Source organism: Ovis aries, chromosome 2 (genome assembly GCF_016772045.2).
Source record: "Ovis aries strain OAR_USU_Benz2616 breed Rambouillet chromosome 2, ARS-UI_Ramb_v3.0, whole genome shotgun sequence".
In the NCBI taxonomy this organism is placed as follows: domain Eukaryota; kingdom Metazoa; phylum Chordata; class Mammalia; order Artiodactyla; family Bovidae; genus Ovis; species Ovis aries.
Genome location: NC_056055.1, coordinates 200,008,306 through 200,022,696, shown reverse-complemented (window position 1 = coordinate 200,022,696; position 14,391 = coordinate 200,008,306). Strand labels below are relative to the sequence as shown.

General features: G+C 37.9%; 1 protein-coding gene across 4 annotated transcripts in view; it reads left to right on the top strand.

Moving 5' to 3' along the window:
• Window positions 1-14,391, top strand: part of BOLL (boule homolog, RNA binding protein) — a 63,200-nt gene that overhangs the window by 21,906 nt on the left and 26,903 nt on the right. The window contains exons 7-8 of one of the 4 annotated variants that reach the window (XM_004004798.5): window positions 4,345-4,416; window positions 14,255-14,302. The exons of 1 other annotated variant lie outside the window; for it this stretch is intronic. In XM_004004798.5, coding sequence (XP_004004847.2) covers window positions 4,345-4,416; window positions 14,255-14,302 — 120 coding nt within the window. The remainder of the gene's footprint in view (window positions 1-4,344; window positions 4,417-14,254; window positions 14,303-14,391) is intronic. 2 more of the 4 variants (XM_060410157.1, XM_060410156.1) reach the window with 2 other exon arrangements.

Sequence of the window (14,391 nt, the reverse complement as noted above, 5' to 3'; positions counted from 1 at the left end):
ATGTCAACAATTTATTGTAGAAAAAACACTTCCACAACCAGCAGGAGGCAGAAAACGCTTTCCGGGAGTTTGTCAATTCCTGAAGCACGGATTTTTATGCTACAAGAGTAAATGAACTTATTTCTTGTTAGCAAAAATGTGTTGATTGTAGTGGTTCCTCTTTTGATTAATAAAGCTGTTTTGAGCCTAGCTATTAAAATTCACAGTCTGAAACCACAGTTACTTTTCTACCAACCTAATATATTGTACAATAGATTTGCTTTAGAAATTATTTGTATGAAACTTTGTAGCTATAGATAACATTTAAGATTGGAAAATGTCTTACGTGTAGTGATGGATGTTGACTTGACTCATTGTGATTATCATTTTATTCTTTATACATATGTATAATCATTATGTTATACATTTGAAATGTCATGTAAATTATCTTGCAGTTAAAAAAAATGGAAAACGCCTACTGTGTAATTCAGTAATTAGCAGCAAATCTAATTAGCCAGATTAGTCAATCAAATAAAACTTTAATTTCTATTAGAAAATTCTGACTTTATTTTTAAGTTCAAATGAGTGTTCAGTGAGTGAATTAATATGCATCTCTGTGACCATCATGTAATTTATTTTGTTCCCTGTATTTGAAATAAGGTACCACTACTACTACTAAGTCACTTCAGTCGTGTCCAACTCTCTCTGACCCCATAGACGGCAGCCCACGAGGCTCCCCCATCCTTGGGATTCTCTAGGCAAGAACACTGGAGTGGGTTGCCATTACCTTCTCCAATGCATGAAAGTGAAAAGTTAAAGTGAAGACGCTCAGTCGTGTCCAACCCTTAGCGACCCCATGGACTGCAGACCACCAGGCTCCAACGTCTATGGGATTTTCCAGGCAAGCGTCCTGGAGTGGGGTGCCATTGCCTTCTCCATTATCTCCCCCTTAATATTTCTTATACAAGCTCTTTTTGCTTTGCTCTTTTCTATTTCTCAAAAGTATTGTTTTTCTTAAATTATCTATTTGTTCGATGCTCTGTTACTGTTTACATTCCAAAACAGAGCATTATAGCAAGATCCAGAATGAGTTGAGAGTGTGCCTTTCATAGTCCGGGGGAAAAGTAATTGTGAAAGGGGAGTTTTGAAAAGAATTCATTGTATATAGATATATTTGCAGACAAATGAAATCAGGAAGAAGGACATATGAAATATCTGAAAATTAATACTCTTAAACGTATTCATGCTCATGTACGACTGGAAGATTTTTCCTTCCTTGGTCTAGGCCATGACATATGTATATAAGTGGAACTTTACATTTATAGACTTCACATGTATAACGAAATGTTCCCAAATATCTTCCTAAAATGTACCAGTATAGAGGTTATGTAACAGTTTATGAGAGCTTCAATTTCTCCATAAAATGCCAGTTTGTTGATTTATTAGATTCTTACAATATTACTGACAAAAATAATTTTTGCCAGTATTATTATGAAATGGTATCTTGTTTTACTTTTCATTTGCCTAGTTAGTGGTAATATTAAATATATTTTTATATATTTATTTGCCATTTCAGTTTCTTCAGTTGGATTCCTCTTTATGTCTTTTACCCATTTTTTTTCTGTTGGGATTGTCTTCTCCTTGAGTTCATCATATGAACTCTATGGGTTGTAAATATCTTTTAGTTTGTGCCTTGTCCATTAACTTTATGATGTTTTTTGTCATATACAGTTTTTTTGTTTTAATGTTAGTAGATGTATTAATGTTTTATGGCTTTGGCTTTTAGTGTCTGTTTTTAATACTGTGTTGCTGCTTTTCATATCTAGATCTTTAAAGTTTATATGTTGTCCTCTTCCACTTTTTTGAAATGAATCCTCTGTAAAATGCCAAGTTTTTGTGTGTGGGGGTCTTTCTGTGCTCTCTATTATGTTCTATTGGTATACTTGCTTGCCCTGCCCAATTTTTTTTTTCAATTCCTGTTGCTTTATAAGAGTTCTTAAAATCTGATGGGGCAGTAATCTCACTCTCTGCTTCAGGAGTCCCTCATCTATCTTTAAGTCTTTGCTTTTTATACATTTCATAATTCAGCCTGTTCAGCTCTGTGAAGAGACTTTATTTTTATTAGAATTGTGTTAAATATATAGATTTACATGGGACATTTAGGCATGATACTGAATTTTCCCATTCATAAACAGTATTTAGGGTTTCCATCCATCAATAAAATTTTTCTTTCTCTGTAAAAAAAAGTTTGGCATATCTCTTGCTTAATTTATTCTTCGGTACTCTGTAGTTTTTGTTGCTTTTATTATGGTGTATTTTTTTTAATCACACTGCCTAATAGATTGTGACTGGTGTGTAATAATGCTTTGGATTTTTAAGTGTTGATATTTTATCATTAACCCTGCCAAACTCTCATATAGGCAGTCATTTAGAATTCAATATACTTCTTCAATACTTCAGTATTCTTTCTTTCTCATTTTTCCTCATCAAGTTATTGCACTGGCAATGTCTCTTCTATATTAATATGTTTTAACACCATAATCTTGTTCTTAAAAAAGGAAGAGAGTTCAGTAATTAATCATTAAGGTTTATATGAGTATCTTCCAAAACCTACGTAGATATAGATATGTTGAAATACTCTAAACTTTAACCAAGGTTTCTCCATCTTAGCACTGTTGACATTTGGGGTCAGATGATTGTTTCTTTTTCGCAGAAACTGTCCTGTACATTGCATGATTTTTAGTGGATTCCTAGCCTCCCTGCTGCTGCCGCTAAGTCGCTTCAGTCGTATCCGACTTTGTGCGACCCCATAGACGGCTGGCTGCTCACCAGGCTCCCATGTCCTTGGGATTCTCCAGGCAAGAACACTGGAGTGGGTTGCCATTTCCTTCTCCAATGCAGGAAAGTAAAAAGTGAAAGTGAAGTGGCTCAGTCGCGACCTCGTAGACTGGCAGCCCACCAGGCTCCTCCGTCTATGGGATTTTCCAAGCAAGAGTACTGGAGTGGGGTGCCATTGCCTTCTCTTCTAGCCTCCCTACATTTATGAAAACCAAAATACTACCAAATGTTTCCTAAGGGTGCAGTGTCCCACCTGGTTGAGAATTACTGACCTAAATCAATTAAGGATATTATTTTTTTACTCTGTTTACTAACTTTTTATCCTGAAAGGGTATTGAATTTTAACAGTGTAGTTTCTGTATCTGCTGAGAATATCACTTTTTCTCCTTTAATGTGTTAATATAATAAGTTACATTATTATTTTCAAATGTTAATCTGTAGTACAATTTTATTAGTACACAACTGTCTGAAAATTATGCAAAACCATGATACTTTTCTTCAGTTTGGGTGGACGGGTGAACAGTAAAACAAAACAGTGCAAATTAGATCCCATGTTACAAATTGAATTATTTTTTTTTACTTTACAATATTGTATTGGTTTTGCCATGCATTGATACAAATTGAATTTTAATTGCTGTCTTTAAAGCCTATTTTACCTATTTTGTAATACAACTTGCCTGTTTTATAATGATCTGGCTTTAAATAATCTATTTTGAGGTTTATTCTGTTACTTTGAATAATCAAGTGTTATATGTACTTCTATCAAACAAATCACTTGTAAATTTATTGGATGACTAACTTATTTAAAATAGAGTTTAACATCCTTCAATAAATAATGCATTTGCTTCAATTAAATATATAACAAAGGAATAGGATGTTGATTATTTGTAAGTAGTGGGAAATTAGTGGCAAATCAGGTATGGTTATTCATTCAGTTCTAAATGCTGTGTAAACATCTACTGCTTGTCTCCGCAATGGAAATAGGCTATGTCACCTTAACTCCAGCTGCTAGTTTTCGTCTAATATTCTCTTCAGTTCAGTCGTTCAGTCGTGTCCAACTCTTTGCAACCCTATGGACTGCAGCATGCCAGGCTTCTCTATCACCAGCTCCTGGCGCTTGCTCAAACTCATGTCCATCGAGTCGGTGATGCCATCTAACAGCCTCATTCTCTGTCGTCCCCTTCTCCTCCTGCCTTCAATCTTTCCCAGCATCAGGGAAAGAATATTTCCCAGCATCAGGGAAATATTCTCTTAGAAACTGTATGTATTCATAAAAGCAACTTTTCTGGTGGTGGTTTTAACGTTACTGTGGAAATGAAACCACATGGAAGTAGAAATATTGTGATAATTTTAATAAACTTTAAGTGGAATTGCAATAATATCAATAAAAGGTGGGAAAATTATATTTCCAGTCATAAACTGTAAGTTGACTGGGTTTGGGTAACAGTGTAAGATAAACTTTGTCATAAACAATTTTAAATAATTTTGCCTAAAATAATTTTTGCTACTTTTCTTTGCTCTTAACAGTCACGTTCTATATCTAGTTCCCCTGTGATGGTAGCTCAGCCTGTTTATCAACAACCTGCATATCACTACCAGGTAAACAGTAAATTACAATGCAAATCTTTGATAGTTTCAGTTCTTTTTAGAATAGCTTTCATTTTAGTCTTTCTCATGCAAATAAATACTCTTGTAATTTAAAAGAGGTAGTAAATTAAGCCTTGATAGCAGTGGTATTTTCTTTTTTTTAAATGAGGGATCTAAATGTCCTATAAGAAGATAGATCATTTACTTATGCTGTTGTCATGTCTGACTCTCTGCCACCCCGTGGACTGCAGCATGCCAGGCTTCCCTGTCCTTCACTGTCTCCTGGAGTTAGCTCAAATTCATGTCCATTGAGTTGGTGATGCTATCTAGCCATCTTGTCCTCTGCAGCCCTCTCCTTCTTTTGCCTTTAATCTTACCCAGCATCAGGGTCTTTTCCAGTTAGCTGGCTCTTTGCATCAGGTGGCCAAAGTATTGGAACTTCAGCATCAGTCCTTCCAATAAATGACTTATTTTTATCAACTGTAATGGGGTCAGTTTTACTTCCCTGGCTAACATAGAAATAATTTCCAAGGTATTATGAAAATACTGGACCACAGGCTGATTTTTTTTAATGTTACTGTTATGTCAGTTTCTAGTTATTATATTTAATGAACATAACATAATAAAATAAATATTGTGATTTATGACAGCCTCTTTTAGTTAATCAACATTCTTCTTTTTATTAATTCTTATGGGAGGTTGAGGGTAAGTAAACTCTAATGCCAGACCATTTTGGTGTTTTGTAAATAAAATGTAATTGGAAAACAGCCATATTTGTTTACATAATTGTGGCTGCTTTTGTGCTGCAGTAGAAGAGTTGAGTGGTTGCAACAGAGAGATATGGCCTGCAAGCTTAAAATATTTACCCATTAACCCTTTACAGAAAATGGTTGCCTACTTCTGGAGAAGGAAATGGCAACCCACTCTAGTACTCTTGCCTGGAAAATTCCATGGTCTAAGGAACCTGGTAGACTGCAGTCCATGGGGTTGCAAACAGTCATACATGATTGAGCAACTTCACTTTCACTTATGGTCTATAGCATTCGCAAATAAAATCGCATTGTTTTATATCTTAGAAATAGTAGAAGACTTTGTTTCTGGGTTTTTTTCTTTTTTAACTTTATTAGGCCCATATGAAATATTATGGTTACTGAAATTATTTTAGTATTAGACTAGGTTTGGGGGAGTTGTTCTTAAATTCTGTTACTATGCTAAGTATAAAATTATCTAAAGTGAAAATGAAAGTAACTTGATGGCTTTTATTTAAAGTACATATGTAGTGTGACTATTCCTAATTCAAAATTTTGAGAGGCCCCAAAGACAACATTAAATAATAGGCCATTTAACAAGACAAACCAGAAGTCATGAAACCAGTTTAAAGACCCTTAGCTTATGCCCATTTTGAGCACATGAGGATGTGCTCATTATTAACTGCATCTTGAGGATGAGGTTAATAAAGAAGACTGGTAATGAGGCTTTTTTAACAAGAGAGTTTTAGAGTGCTATGGCATTTCCCATTCTCAACCAAGTGAAGAGGACTTTAGAAAATGAGTAGAGAGTTTAATATTTGTCCCCTGAAATTGTGAGATAGAATCTTTTAGACCTGTGCATGCATGCTTGCTAAGTCACTTCAGTCATGTCCAACTCTTTCTGATGCTATGGACTATAGCCTGCCAGGCTCCTCTATCCACGGGGATTCTCTGGGCAAGAATACTGGAATGGGTGGCCATGCCTTCCTGTAGGTGATGTGGACTATGGAAGCAGAGCCAGAAAAGAAGGCTACAGGGGAACATGCTGAACGTCTCATAGCAAGCAAAGTTTGTTTCCCAAGAGCAAGATAAGAACCTCACAAAAGAAAATCTTTCCAAAAAAGTATAAAGTGACCCCAAGAGAGAAAAAATCTATGTGAAGTAGACCCCTAGAATCTAGGTCTAAAATTGTAGTCAGAAGTTCTCAGCAAGGACATCACCAAAGAAAAAAGTACCTGACAAGAGAGTCAGCATTTGGAATCTGTTAACATGCCAAAAAATAATTTTTCCTGATTTTTATCTGGAGGCTAGCAAAACCAGCTCAACACAAGGTTTTTTATTTGTCTGTTTACCCTTTGAAAATTTTGTTTTTTATTGAAGTATAGTTGATGTACACTAGCTTCAGGTGTACATCATAGTGATTCAAAATTTTTATAGATTTTACTCCCTTTATAGTTACTATAAAATATTGGCCAGGACTTCCCTGGTGACTCAGTGGTGGAGAGCTCACCTGCCAGTGCAAGAGACACGGGTTCAGTCCCTCATGCGGGAAGTTCTCACATGCCGTGGAGCAACTAAGCCTATGCATTACAGCTATTGAGTCTGTGCTCTAGAGCCGGGAAGCCGCAACTGCTGAGCCCACATGCCGCTGAAGCCCATACACTCAGAGCCTTTGCTCCGGAACAAGAGAAGCCACCTCAGTGAGAAGCCCATGCACCCCAACTAGAGAGTAGCCCCCCACTCCCTCAACTAGAGAAAGTCCGAGCATAGCAACAAAGACCCAGCACAACCAAAAATAAATTATTTTTTAAGTGTCTGTATTCCCTGTGTGGGCTTCTCAGGTGGCACTGGTGGTAAGGAACCTGACTGCCAGTGCAAGAGAGTTAAGAGATGTGGGTTTGATCCTTGGGTCGAGAAGATCCCTTAGAGGAGGAAATGGCAACCCACTCCAGTATTCTTGCCTGGAGAACCCCATGAACAGAGGATTTTGGCAGGCTACAGTCCATAGGGTCATAGAGTTGGACACAACTAAAGCAACTTAACCTGCATGCAGACCCTGTATATCCTTGTGTTGTGTTAGTCGCTCAGTCATGTCTGACCCCACAGACTGGGGCCCTCCAGGCTCGTCTGTCCATGGGATTTTCCAGGCAAGAATACTGGAGTGGGTTGCCACATCCTTACAGTTTATTTATTTTATACATAATAGCTTGTACCTTTTAACCCCAACCTTCTTTTTCCCTCCCCCTTCCCTCTCACCACTGGTAAACACTAGTTTTAACAAAGTGCTTTGTAAAGTGCCAGAGATAAGAAATATTGAAGTTGCTTTCTGCTTGCACTTTGTGGAGTCCAGCTCCTCCTCCATTAATTGATTACATATGTACATGCATGACATAGATGTATTCTGTAATGTTTCTAATACAGTTTAGTTTTATACTTTGGCTCTGATTTTCCACTTGACACAAATTACAAAACTGGAAGTATATTACCTAGATATACTTGGGCAAGATTTTTATACTAATTTGTATAATAATATTTTGCAATGTAAGCAATAATTTCACTTTGCATATTTCTTTCCAGTTATATATTTATTCATCATCATTCTCCCTTTAAAACTGCCACTTTGATAATCTCTTCCCTTGCTCTTTTTACAAATTCTGAGATTGATAGCTTTATCAGTTTTTGTTAGTCAAATCAGATAATGACTGGTTCAGTCAGTATTTATCTCTTGTATATTTCACTTCAGAAGTAGATAGTGATTTTATTTAACAAATCTGCACATTAATCATGTTATTTCAGATTTTTATTAAAATATTTTCTTAAGAGATGATCTTGCCTTTTTAAACATGCTATAAAGAACACAGACCTCACTTGGTTATCATATTGATGTCATCCATTAGCAGTTGATGTCGTCTACTGCAAATTAACCATTTCAATAGTAGATTCATGGAATCTTATTTTCTGTCTTTTTTACTTTAATAATTTTAAAAAATTTATTAAAGGTAGAAAATAAGCTAAAACATTTATTATTTAAGAATAATACAAATGAGTTAAAAAGACTGTCTTTACTGTTGTCATCTTACAATAAGTACCTTAAATAACTTGACTCTCTTTTTTATTTAAATAAAGCTTTATTTAGATATTCATATACCATATACAATTCACCTTTTCAACGAGTACAACAGAATGTGTGCTAAGTTGCTTCTTACATCTGACTCTTTGCAATCCTATGGACTATAGCTAGCCCACCAGGTTCCTCTGTCCATGGGATTCTCCAGGCAAGAATACTGGAGTGAGTGAGTTGCCATGCCCTTCTCCAGGGGATCTTCCTGACTCAGAGATCAAACCCACATCTCTGTGTCTCCTGGATCAGCAGGCTTACCTCTGGCGCCACCTGGGAAGCCTCTACAACAGAGTAGTTTTTACTAAATTTACAGTTGCTACCATACCACGGGGTGGGGGCGGGGAGCTTTATCCATTAGTAGTCATTCCTCTTACCCCCTCCTCCCTGTCCTAGGCAACCAGTAATATATCAATACTTCCTGTCTTTATAGATTTGCCTATTTTTGGACATTATATGCCTATAGTACCACATTTTGTTTATCTGTTCATTTGTTGATGGACTTTCGGGTTGTTTCCACCTTTACTCTTACAAATAATGCTGTTACGAACATTTGTGTACAGATTTTTTGTGGACTTATGTTTTTGTTTCTGCTAGCTCTTGTATCTAGGAGTGGAATTGCTAAATCAAATGGTATCTCTATATTTAACCTTTTAAGGATGTGTCATACTTTCCAAAAGTCTGCACCATTTTACAGTCCCACCAGCAGTTTATGAGGGTTTCTCCACATCTTTGCACACACTTATTACTTACATTTTTTACTATAGCCATACTAGTGTATGTGAAGTCATATCACAGTGTGGTTTTGATTTCCATTGTTGTTGCTGTTCAGTCACTAAGGAATGTCTAACTCTCTGCTTCCCTATGAACTGCAGCATGCCATGCTTCCCTGTCCTTCACCATCTCCCAGAGTTTGCTCAAAAACATGTGTCCATTGAGTCAGTGATGCTATCTATCTCATCCTCTGCCACTCTCTTCTCCTTTTGCCTTCAATCTTTCCCAGCATCAGGGTCTTTTCTAATGAGTCAGCTCTTTGCATCAGGTGGTCAAAGTATTGCAGCTTCAGCTTCAGCATCAGTCCTTCCTACGAATATTCAGGGTTGATTTCCTTTAGGATTGGCTGGTTTGATCTCCTTGCAGTCCAAGTGACTCTCAAAATTGTGTGCCCAACACCACAATCCGAAAGCATCAATTCTTTGGTGCTCAGCATTCTTTATCTCCCAGTTCTCACATCCATACACAACTACTGGAAAAACCATAGCTTTGACTATACAGAACTTTATTGGTAAAGTGATGTCTTTACTTTTACATATGCTCTCTAGGTTTGTCATAGCTTTTCTTCCAAGGGGCAAGTGTCTTAATTTCATGGCTACAGTCACCATTCACAGTGATTTTGAAGCCCAAGAAACTAAAATCTGTAAGTGTTTCCACTTTTCCCCCCTCTATTAGCCATGAAGTAGCTTCAGCAATACGTGAACTGTGAACTTCCAGATTCAAGCTGGTTTTAGAAAAGGCGGAGGAGCCAGAGGTCAAATTGCCAACATCCACTGGATCATCAAAAAAGCAAGAGAGTTTCAGAAAAACATCTATTTCTGCTTTATTGACTATGCCAAAGCCTTTGACTATGTGGATCACAATCAACTGTGGAAAATTCTGAAACAGATGGGCATACCAGACCACCTGACCTGCCTCTTGAGAAACCTATATCCAGGTCAGGAAGCAACAGTTAGAACTGGACATGGAACAACAGACTGGTTCCAAATAGGAAAAGGAGTACATCAAGGCTGTGTATTGTCACCCTGCTTATTTAACTTATATGCAGAGTACATCATGAGAAATGCTGGGCTGGAAGAAGCACAAGCTGGAATCAAGATTGCCAGGAGAAATATCAATAACCTCAGGTATGCAGATGACACCACCCTTACGGCAGAAAGTGAAGAAGAACTCAAAAGCCTCTTGATGAAAGTGAAAGAGAAGAGTGAAAAAGTTGGCTTAAAGCTCAACATTCAGAAAACAAAGATCATGGCATCCGGTCCCATCATTTCATGGGAAATAGATGGGGAAACAGTGGAAACAGTGTCAGACTTTATTTTGGGGGGCTCCAAAATCAGTGCAGATGGTGACTGCAGACATGAAATTAAAAGATGCTTACTCCTTGGAAGAAAAGTTATGACCAACCTAGATAGCATATTCAAAAGCAGAGACATTACTTTGCCAACAAAGGTCCGTCTAGTTAAGGCTATGGTTTTCCAGTGGTCATATATGGATGTGAGAGTTGGACTGTGAAGAAAGCTGAGCACCGAAGAATTGATGCTTTTGAACTGTGGTGTTGGAGAAGACTCTTGAGAGTCCCTTGGACTGCAGGGAGATCCAACCAGTCCATTCTGAAGGAGATCAGTCCTGGGTGTTCATTGGAAGGACTGATGCTAAAAGATGAAACTCCAATACTTTGGCCACCTCATGTGAAGAGTTGACTCATTGGAAGAGATTCTGATGCCGGGAGGGATTGGGGGGCAGGAGGAGAAGGGGACGACAGAGGATGAGGTGGCTGGATGGCATCACCGACTTGATGGACATGAGTCTGAGTAAACTCTGGAAGTTGGTGATGGACAGGGAGGCCTGGCGTGCTGTGATTCATAGGGTCGCAGAGAGTCGGACATGACTGAGCGACTGAACTGAGTTGAACTGAACTGAATAGCACCAGATGCCATGATCTTAGCTCTTTGATTGTTGAATTTTAAGCCAGTTTTTTTCTCTCCTCTCATCCTCTATCACAAGGCTCTTTAGTTCCTCTTCACTTTCTGCCATTAGAGTGGTATCATCTGTATATATGAGGTTGTTGATATTTCTCCCAGCAGTCTTAATTTCAGCCTGTAATTCATCCAACCTGGCATTTTGCATGGTGTACTTTGCATATGAGTTTAAATGATCATTGTGACAATATACAGCCTTATTGCACTCCTTTCCCAACTTTGAACCAGTCCATTGTTCCATGTCCAGTTCTAACTGTTGCTTCTTGACCCACATACAGATTTCTCAGGAGACAGGTAAGGTGGTCTGGTATTCCCATGTCTTTAAGAATTTTCCACAGTTTGTTGTGTTCCACACAGTCAAAGGCTTTAGCATAGTCAATGAAGCATAAGATGTTTTTCTGAAATTCACTTCTTTTCTCCATGATCCAGCAAATTTTGACAATTTGATTTCTGGTTCCTCTGCCGTTTCTAAACCCAGCTTGTACATTTGGAAATTCTCAGTTCACATAGTGCAGAAGCCTAGCTTGAAGGATTTTTCACACTAGCATGTGAAATGAGTGCAGTTGTATGGTAGTTTGAACATTCTTTGGCATTGTGCTGCTTTGGGAGTGGAATAAAAATTGACATTTTCCAACCCTGTGGCTGCTGCTGAGTTTTCCAAATTTGCTGACACATTGAGCACAGTACTTTAACAGCATCATCTTAGGAGTTTAAATAGCTCAGCTAGAATTCCATTACCTCTGCTAGCTTTGTTTGTAGTAATGCTTCATAAGGCCCACTTGACTTCACACTCTAGAATGTCTGGCTGTAGGTGAGTGACCACACTATCATGGTTATCCTGGTCATGAAAACCTTTTTTTGTATAGTTCTGTGTATTCTTGCCACCTCTTAATCTGTTCTGCTTCTGTTAGGTCCTTAACATTTCTATCCTTTGTTGTCCCTACCTTTACATGAAATGTTCCCTAGATATCTCCGGTTTTCTTGAAGAAATCTCTAGTCTTTCCTAGTCTATTGTTTCCCTCTACTTCTTCACATTGTTCATGGAAGAAGTCCTTCTTATCTCTCCTTGTTATTCTCTGGAACTCTGCATTCAGTTTGGTTTATCTTTCCCTTCCTTCCTTGCTTGCTTTTCACTTCTCTTCTTTCCTCAGCTATTTGAAAAGCCTCATCAGACCACCACTTTGCCTTCTTGCATTTCTTTTTCTTTGGGATGGTTTTGGTCACCACCACCTATACAGTGTTAGAAACCTTGACCATAGGTCTTCAGGCACTCTATCTGCCATATCTGATCCCTTTCATCTATTCATCACCTCCACTATATAATCATAAAACATTTGATTTAGGTCATACCTGAATGGCCTAGTGGTTTTCCCTACTTTTTTCAATTTAAGCCTGAATTTTGCAGTAAGGAGCTGATAATCTGAGCCATAGTCTGTTGCTGGTCTTGTTTTTTTGCTGACTGTATAGAGCTTCTCCATCTTTGGCTGCAAAGAGTATAATCAGTCTGATTTCAGTGATCATCTGGTAATGTCCATATGGAAAGTTGTCTCTTGTGTTGTTAGAAAGGGGTATTTGCTATGCCCAGTGTGTTTTCTTGATAAAACTGTTAGTCTTTGCCCTGCTTCATTTTGTACTCCAAGGCCTAACTTGCCTATTACTTACTCCTGGTATCTCTTGACTTCCTACTTTTGTATTCCAATCTCCTATGATGAAAAGACTTTTTTTTTTCTGTTAATTCTAGAAGGTCTTGGAGGTCTTCATCAGACCAGTCAACTTCAGCTTCCTTAGCATCAATGGTTCAGGCACTGTGAGGTTCAATGGTTTGCCTTGGATACAGACTAAGATTATTCTGTCCTTTTTGAGATTGTACCCAAGTAGTGCATTTCAGACTCTCTTGTTGGCTATGAGGGCTATTCCATTTCTTCTAAGGGATTCTTGCCCACAGCAGTAGATACAATGGTCATCTGAATCAAATTCGCCCATTCCCATCTATTTTAGTTCACTGATTCCTAAAATGTCAATGTTCACTTTTGCCATCTCCTGCTTGACCATGTCTAGTTTACCTTGATTCATGGATCTGACATTCCAGAAGTTTCTATGTGACATTGTTTTAACAGCATCGGACTCTCTTTTCACCACCAGACACATCCACAACTGGGTGTCATTTCTGCTTTGGCCCAGCCTTTTCTTTCTTCTGGAGCTATCTCTCTGCTCTTCCCTAGTACCACATTGGACACCTACAGACATGGGGGACTCATTTTCTGGTGGTATATCTTTTTGCCTTTTCATACTGCTCATGGGGTTCTCACAGCAAGAATATTGGAGTGGTTTGTCATTCCCTCCTCCAGTGGATCCCGTTTGGTCAGAACTCTTCTCTGTGACCCATCCGTCTTGGGTGGCCCTGCCCAGCATGGCTCATAGTTTCATTGAGTTACTCAAGTCCCTTCACTACAACAAGGCTTTGATCTATGAAGAGGATTACAAGGCAAATGATGTTGAATATCTTTTAGATGCTTATTGATGGTTTTTGTGTATTTGCTTTGCAATAATGTCTGTTCATATCATTAACCAATTTTTATATTGGGTTAAGTGATTCTTAAGTGAAAGTCACTCAGTCGGATCGGACTCTTTGCAACCTCCTTGGAATTCTCCAGGCCAGAATACTGGAGTGGGTAGCCTTTCCTTTCTCCAGGGGATCTTCCCAACCGAGGAATCAAACCCAGGTCCCGTGCGTTGCACTCAGATTCCTTACCAGCTGAGCCACAAGGGAAGCCCTTATATTGGGTTACTTGCCTTTTATTATTGAGCTGTATGGGTTCTTTGCTTAGATCCAAGTTCCTTATCAGCTATATAATTTATAAATATTTCTTCTAGTCTTGTGGTTTATTTTTACCTCCTTGATGGTGTCTTTTGTACCACAAAAGTTTTTCATGTTAGTGAAATCCAGTTTATCTTTTTTTCTCTTATTGTTTCCTGTGCTTTTGATGTCATATTTTTTTAATTGCCTGGTTCAAAGTCACAAAGATTTACATCTATATTTTCTTCTAAGAGTTTTGTAGTTTTAGCTCTTACATTTCTATCTCTTACCCATGTTGGGTTAATTTTTGTATATGGTTTGAAGTATAGGGGTTCAACTTCATACTTTTGCAGGTAGATATTCAGTTTTAACCCTTGTTTACAATCTAGTGGGCTTTTTTTGTTTTTGTTTTTGTTTTGTTTTTTCGTTTTAGGCCCCTGCACAGTGTCTACCAGGTCAATGGCAGTGGAATGTTCCTCAGGTAAATACTAACTTTTAACTTTTTTCACTGTTTTTGTGAGGACTACATGAATATTTAAGTCAGGAAGACTAGATTTGAGACCTTCCTCT